We start from the raw sequence: 8087 nt of genomic DNA, 5'->3' as shown, positions 1-8087 counted from the left end.
AAAAAATGAAAAACACATCAACATGTTTCAGCAAACTTTTAATTAAAAACTAACCATATGGACATGTGAACTGAAACAACTCAGTCAGGTAAGCCTTGCATAAGGAAACAAAAACATTTTGTAACTGCTGGAGGCCACTTAAAACCTTCTTCTAAAATGCATCCAGGCATAACATTTTCTTCCACAAGCCTTCACTTACCTTATGACTTCTATTTAAGTTGCCAGATTTATAGAGAGGCTCTTTTAACCTGCTGGGGGCAGACAAGGCAAGTTTCTCTGCTGTGTACTCTTTCCTCTGCTTTACTGTTCATGCAGGCTCAATAAGGGATTATGGAAACAGCTATTGTTTACCTTGCCTGTGGTAGGCAGGCACACATAGTTGAAGTTAGTGTCAGATTAGAGCACAATCTTGCTCCTTTCTAACTCCTGAACACTGCATTGTGTACTGCAGATATACAGGTTGCTATTGCAACCTGGTGCTGAAGGCCTGTGCTTCTCTGTCTCTCCTTCATTGTCCTCCCAGTTCAGATGCTGCTAAAAACATGAAGCTTGACTGGGGATGAGCAAGAAAGGGGAATTTGTGTGGTGTAAAGAGGCTTACACCCACACAAAGGGTGCCAGAGGATTTGTTAACTGAGGTATGCCTGTAATCCTGAGAAAGCAAAGCCGTGCATGTTAACTGGCTAATTCTTTTAACTGTCCTGTGTTACTGCAAGTGTTTTATTGCTATCTTTCTTGTTAGAAAGATATCTATACACATGTGTATGTATAGACCGAGATATAGGTAAACAAATGTTTGTTACTCCACCACATAAAATATGGATGGATTTTCACCAAATTTAGAGAGCATGTGGCCTGGTTTAAAATATAGGCTATGTGGCCAGAATGGCATTAATTGGGGAGACGGGATTATTTTTTCATTCATACAGAGAAGTTATAAACACCATTTGAAAGATTTTGACAAGCTGAGTTCAAAAAATTACTTTCTGACATTTTGCCATAAGTATATAAAGTAATTTTCTGTCTGATTGTCACGGCATCACATGTAAATGGTTGGACAAATTTTTACCAGATTTTAAGGGAATGCTTGGGACTGTCTAACAATGTACAGGCTATGCGACATACATGGAATTTATTTTGGGAAGGCATGTCATACTGTGTTGGGTAGCCAATTTGAAGAGGCATATTTTTTCAAAGGGAACTGAGATTGATGCACAATGTGAAAAACATCTGAACACCCAAAACGACAGGCATTCATCCCCCAGAGCAGCACTGAACAAGCGCTGAGAACACTCAATGAATTCTTGAATAATGCTGGATACTACAGCTAGTATATGTTTATACCTACACTTATATGTATATGTGTGCGTGTGTGTTTGCATATATGTGTATGTTGCTTTTTGATAATACATTATAAAGACCAGGATATATATTAAAATAACATAAAATATATAGCTGAAGAATTTGCACATTTAGCAAAATTAACTAATAAAGTTTTTCTTAGACGGAATCATTTCAAGCTATGAGGACAAGAGGACAAGGGCTGCATGTTTCAGTATTTCCATACCCCATCTTTTATGTATCCACACAAAATTAATACTAAGGAACAAGTGAGCAGAACTATTCTTTTCAACATATTGGTTTTGTGGGTATAAGACTGGGCTACCTCTCTTCTCTTACCATTCTAATATATGATTCCTAACCTACATGCTGAAGTGGTACAGCACAAGAAGTGACTTCATTCTGTATAATCTGTCCCATATTCAAAAATAAAAATTGCATCACCACAGGAAAATTACCAATAGATACGGTTTGACCCCAGTATCCATGCGAGATCCATCCACCTGGCTAACGCAGATAAGCAGAAACCACAAGTTAACAGAGAACAGCAGAAGTTGACCATAGAGTTGTGCATAAGGACCTCCAGATACCTAGAGAGACCTTTTTTTACCAGATGCAAGTAAGTGAAACTATGGTAATCAATCTCACAAATTTGGGAGGGGGGAGGTGTTGGCTTGCAATTCAACTTTGGGTCATGGGAGAGTCCATATTTTAAATCTAGTTGATATTGGTTGGATTTTCATAAAATTTAAGGAAACATGACCTTTGTACAACGATAGCTTCTTCTCTCAGATGTTAATACTCACCACTGACGTTTATTGCTGGTAACACTATTGACATCTTTGGTCTTCTGGTCTTATTATGGGTAGTAGCAGGCAACAACAAATGATCCTGAAAAAAACCAATGAAACATGTTGTAAATTATGCTGGGAAATTGTATGCAAGGAAAGAGTGCACTGAGAACTTGTTAAGCTTCGTACTAGATGAAATCAAAAGTTAATCACATGTATGCACTTGCCTAAGGGGCTTCTGAAACACTGCCATTTTCCCCCTTTACAGCTTTAGATAGAAAAACGCAAGAACTAGTATCAGAACTCCATCAGTCATGGAGCAATATAGATATGAAACCTATGTGGAAGACAAATGAGCATCAGTTCTCTAGATCAGCAGCTAGCTATTAGGAGAGGAAGAATTTGGCTGAGTTGTGTGAATAAGTGCAGAGAACTGCTTTGGATTACTACTGGCCAGGTGTGGGTTGTTTTTTTTTTTTAAACTAAGCTTGATCTTACAATGTCAAGTTACTCCCTGAGTGCTACGAAAACTAAGACTCAACTTTGGCAAACCCCTGTCCCTAGCACTGCAAAACTTCTGGCTATGGGCCCAATACCAGATTGCTGATTTTGCTCACTATTTCAGTTTTTGCTCACTAAATCTTACTAACAGTTTCTGGATTCAGATAAATCGTTACAGAATGAATAATTACCCTGATGGTGCAGTGGTTAAATGCCTGTACTGCAGCCACTCACTCACAAACCATAAGGTTGCGAGTTCAATACCAGTGAAAGGGCTGATGCTCGACTCAGGCTTGCAGCCTTCTGAGGTCATTAAAATGAGTACCCAGATGAGTACCCAGATTGTTGGGGGCAATTAGCTTACACTTTGTAAACCACTTAGGGAGTGCTTAAGTGCACTGATAAGCGGTATAGAAATGTACTTGCTATTGCTATTACTGCTATTACATTCCTTATTTTTCTGCTATATTGTAAAAAGATGTTCTCAACTAATAAATCATTGTTTCATTTTGTTGTTAGCGGCCTTGCACCCTTTAGAGCAGTGATTCCCAAAGTGGGCACTATAAACCCCCCTGGTGGCAGTGGAAAGATGCAGGGGGTGATGAGGAAAAAAGGGGACGGGGGGGCGGGGCTTTCAGCTAAGATACTGGTGCACAAGAAAAATAATGTGACCAGCTGCCTTTAGGACCTTGCTGGAGGTTGCATGAGATAATAAATAAATAATAAACTTTATTCTTATACCCCACCTTTCTACTGCAGCATTCAAGGCAGCTTACATGACTAGAATATGTTGGAATAATACATACTTTCAATAAATAAATTGACCCCCCCCCCTTTGAAACAGGATTAAATACAATACAGTTTAAAAATTAAACTTGTTCAAATGAAAGCATTTTCTAGTAGGGCAGTGATTACATAAAGTAGGGAGAGCAGAGAAATTAGATTGAACTATTCTGGGAAGGCCTGCCGGAAGAGACCCGTCACTGTCTAGGCTGGTTATCTGAAAGATCTCCTCCGGCAAGGTGTTCCATAGTCTGGGAGCGGCAGCCGAGAACATCCTCTAGGAGATTGCTGTTAGTCTGGTTTTTATGAATTGCAATAAATTCCTTCCAGAGGACCTGAGGGTGCAGGGCGGATTGTACGGAAGTAGATGATCCCTTATATAGGTTGGACCCAAGCCATGTAGAGTTTTAAAGGTAATCAACACCTTGTACTGCGCCCAGAAACCAATAGGCAACCAGTGAAGAGATTTCAGAATAGGTGTAATATGATCACTTCTAGTTTTACCAGTGATCAGCCTGGCTGCAATGTTTTGTACTAACTGTTGTTTCCGGACTTAGGTACAAGGGTAGCCCTATGTAGAGTGCATTGCAGATATCGTGTCATGAAGTTACCAGCGCATGCACTACAGTTTCTAGGTCCCTTACTTCCAGGAAAGGGTGCAACTGACGTATCAGCCGGAGCTGAAAACAGGCGGTCCTGGCTGTCGCATTCACTTGATTTATCATATGAAGCAACGGGTCTAAGAGCACCCCCAAACTGTGAACACAGTCCTTAAAGGAGAGTGTGACCCTGTCCAGGACTGGAGGCTGCAACCCAATACCTGGTTTGGGAGTCCCTATTGTCTGGATTCAGCTTGAGTCAGGTTTTCCTCATCCAGTCCATTACCACATCAAGACACTGACTGAGGGGAGAAATGCCATTTTTCGTCATGGTTGCTGACCGAGATCATGGAGAAATATATTTGGGTGTCATCAGCGTACTGATAACACCCTGCTCCAAGTTTACGGATGATTTCTCCCAGTGGCTTCATATTGAATAGCATCGGGGACAGGATGGCGCCCTAAGGGACGCCACAATTAAGCTCCGTTTTTAAGGAGCAACAGTCCCCAAGCATCACCCTCTGGAATCTGCCTCAGAGGAAGGAACGGAACCACTGTATTGCAGTGCCTCCAATTCCTAACTGTCTCAGGCATTCCAAGAGGATGTCATGATCTATTGTGTCAAATGCCACTGAAAGATCTAAAAGCACCAACGGGGTCACGCTTCCTCTGTCAATGCCTAGACAATGGTCATCAGCCAGTGCAACCATGGCAGTTTCCACCCCATATCCTGTCCTAAAGCCGGTTTGAAATGGATCTAGATAATCGGTTTCATCCAAGATCACTTGGAGTTAAAGGGCAACGGCGCGTTCGATCACTTTGCTCAAAAATGGCAGATGTGATACAGGCCTATAGTTTTTCAAATCCAGGGAGTCAAGGGAAGGCTTTTTCAGGAGCGGCCTAACAACCATTTCCTTTAAACATGTTGGAACATAGCTGGACACCTCATCAGTCAATTCTGGTGTAATCTCGGCATCCAAGTTTACTGGTATCTGAGAGATTTTATCTGCAAAGTCGTTGTTAAAAAGTGTCACAGCAGGCTGTTGTCGGGTTAAGTAAAGGGTTCTGCACAGGTGGAGTCTGTCAGTTCCCTTGCCACCCTAAACAGTTCTGCCGGACGTGACTCTGCAGACTCATTACGTGCAGAGGAGAAAGAATTCCGTGCTGTATTTATTGCCTTTTTATAGGAACAAAGAAAATGTATTTTCAGAGTCTCTCAAAAGCACAGCATAGCTTTGCTGATTGCTTTGCTTGCTGGTGCTGTCTCCAGCTCTTCACTTCTCCACGTGGGCTCAGTCCCTTAGCTCTGTCTTTCACTAGTAGTGGCCACCGGGAAATTCTCATGAGGCTTAGGTGAATGGCATAGCTTCTGTGGCATGGAACAATGCCATTTTGGGACTGGCTGGCTGGAGTGAGGTGTTAGAGCATGTGGCTGTGGGGAGATGTGGTAGCAAAAAGGAGCTTTCTGTTCTGGGACCCTGCTTAAGCTTTGTAAGATTTTTCAGGACTTGGCCGGCAGGCTGGAGCTGCCATGCTGTTCCTTCTTTCTTTTGCTGGACAGGCTGAGAGAAGACAAGCTTAATGAGACTACATGTGAAAGGGATCTAGGAGTCCTCGTAGAACACAAGTTGAACATGAGTTAACAGTGCGATACGACAACTAAAAAGGCCAATGCAATTTTAGGCTGCATCAATAGCTGCATAGTGTCTAGATCAAGGGAAGTAATATTCTGCTTTGGTCAGGCCTCCCCTGGAATATGTGTGCAGTTCTGGGCACCGTAATTCAAAAAGGATGTTGAGAAACTGGAGTGTGTCCAAAGGAGGACAACTAAAATGGTGAAGGATCTGGAAACTCTACCCTGTGAGGAATGACTTAGTAAACTGGGTATATTTAGCCAGGAGAGGAAACAGTTAAGATGTGATATGATAGGTCTGTTTAAATATTTGAAGGGATGTCATACTGAAAAGGGAGCAAGCTTGTTTTTTTGCTGCTCCAGAGAACAGGACCCGGAATAATGGATGCAACCTACAGGAAAAGAGATTTCACCTAAACATTAGGAGGAACTCCCTGACAGTAAGGGCTGTTCGACAGTGGAACACACTCCCTTGGAGAGTGGTGGAGTCTCCTTCCTTGGAGGTCTTTAAACACAGTCTGGATGGCCATCTGTCGGGGATACGTTGATTGAGAGTTCCGGCATGGCAGAATGGGGTTGGACTGGATGGCCCTTGTGGTCTCTTCCAACTCTACGATTCTATGACATAGCAGAAGAAACAATGTCGGGGGGGGGGGGGGTGGACACTTGAACCTGTGTAGGAAGGCACATCTTGGGAAGCAGAGGGAGATGTATCTGGGGTCAGTTCTTGGAAAGAGTCCTTTGCCTTGGAGCGACTCCAGTAGTTAAAATCTCTCCCTTTCCCTGTCCATGTCAGTCTCCATTCCAGAGCATGTAGCCTCTGAAAACCTTTACACACACACTGGCTGCACCCCTCTCTGCCCTGACATCCTTCCTCACCAGGGCAGCATGGGAGCTGCAACTGAACAATGAGCAAGAAGTTTCTTACTCACACTGGCCTTTGGTGAAAGGATTGCTATCACCTAGTACAAAAACTCATGGTGTCACCTCCTCATTCACCCTCTCCCCCACACAGAATCCATAGTAAATTTTTTGTACTAATGGCATGCCTTAATTATTCTGTATATCACTTAATGTAATGGCAATAGTTGTGATATAAACAGCTCCTAAGCAACTTAACTACTTAAGCAGGCATTTAGGGAGCTAGGGTGGTGGTCATGGTGTTACCTCACTTATGGTTTCATTTGCATCCCTATGCCCCCTAGTGATGCCTCTGCTGCAAGGCCATCACCGGCAAGAGGCTTCTTGGTCACTGTTCAGCCAGCTACTTGGTTGCTGCTCCCAGTGTGAACATGACTGGGTGGCAAAGGGAGCAGTGACTGAGATTGGTTGTTTTGAATGTACAGTAGAAGGGGGGGGGGGGGCACTAGGATTGTCATTGCAGCCCAAAAAAGTTTGAGGACCACTGCTTTAGAGGAAAAGCAGAATTTATATGTTTTGATAAAGCTATATGGCTTTCTTGGTGCACATGTGAAATTATTTTGTAGCCATGTAAGCCAAAAAGTGCCATGTGGACATAGTGTATCCAATTTCCATATTATAAACCAAGGATCATCCTCAAAAAACCTTTGAGATAATTTACCAAAAGTTGGGTATCACTCTTGAAAATTAATAAAAATTGCTGCTGGACTTCTGACAGCTCAAAATGGTCTTGCTGAATGATGATAGTTTACATGCAGGGCACCTACTTAGCTGTGGTTGTAGAATTAGTCCTCCACCTGTGGAAGTCCTGCATAGCCAAGAAAATCTCTCTATATTTCAATTTTGGAATGTCTAGAACATCTGGTTTAGGAAGCTACTGAGTTATAGAGACAGCCATGAAGAAAATAAATCTGCTGCAGCCTGGGGCTATGTTGGCCATCTCATCTTTCCAAGGTGATAGTTTTCCAGCCATCATGCCAGGCTTTTTCTTAGATTGTCATTCCATCGATGTGTAAACTTTGGCTCAAAATAAATCTTTTCAAGAAATTGAAGCATTTTGATTTATTCTGTCTTTACCTGACATTTCACATGAAAGCAGCAGATGGTGAGATTTTAAGTACCAAGTAGACCACAAGATGAACATGAGTCAACAGTGTGATGCAGCAGCTAAAAAGGCCAATGCAATTTTAGGCTGCATCAATAAAAGTATAGTGTCTTTGTCAAGGGAAGTAATAGCTCCACTGTATTCTTTCTGCGCGGTCAGGCCCCACCTGGAATATTACGTCCAGTTCTGGCCCACAATCCAAAAAGGATGGGGAGAAACTGGGGCAGGTCCAAAGGAGAGAGACTAAAATGGTGAGGGATCTGGAAACCATGCCCTATGAGGAACGCCTTAGGGAGTTGGGGAGTTGTCAGCCTGGAAAGGAGGTTAAGAAGTGTATGATAGCCCTGTTTAAATATTTGAATGGATGCAATGAGGAGGGAGCAAGCTTGTTTTCTGCTGCTCAGAACAGGACC

At 42.6% G+C, this 8087-nt stretch overlaps 1 protein-coding gene across 1 annotated transcript in view; it reads right to left on the bottom strand.

The window, feature by feature from the left end:
- LOC121929328 (cyclic AMP-dependent transcription factor ATF-6 alpha-like) overlaps nucleotides 1-8087 on the bottom strand; it is a 93402-nt gene that overhangs the window by 37744 nt on the left and 47571 nt on the right. Inside the window, exon 5 of the mRNA XM_042464771.1 lies at nucleotides 2148-2232. Coding sequence (XP_042320705.1) covers nucleotides 2148-2232 — 85 coding nt within the window. The remainder of the gene's footprint in view (nucleotides 1-2147; nucleotides 2233-8087) is intronic.

This window comes from Sceloporus undulatus, chromosome 4, assembly GCF_019175285.1.
Source record: "Sceloporus undulatus isolate JIND9_A2432 ecotype Alabama chromosome 4, SceUnd_v1.1, whole genome shotgun sequence".
In the NCBI taxonomy this organism is placed as follows: domain Eukaryota; kingdom Metazoa; phylum Chordata; class Lepidosauria; order Squamata; family Phrynosomatidae; genus Sceloporus; species Sceloporus undulatus.
This window is presented reverse-complemented; position numbering and strand designations above follow the sequence as displayed.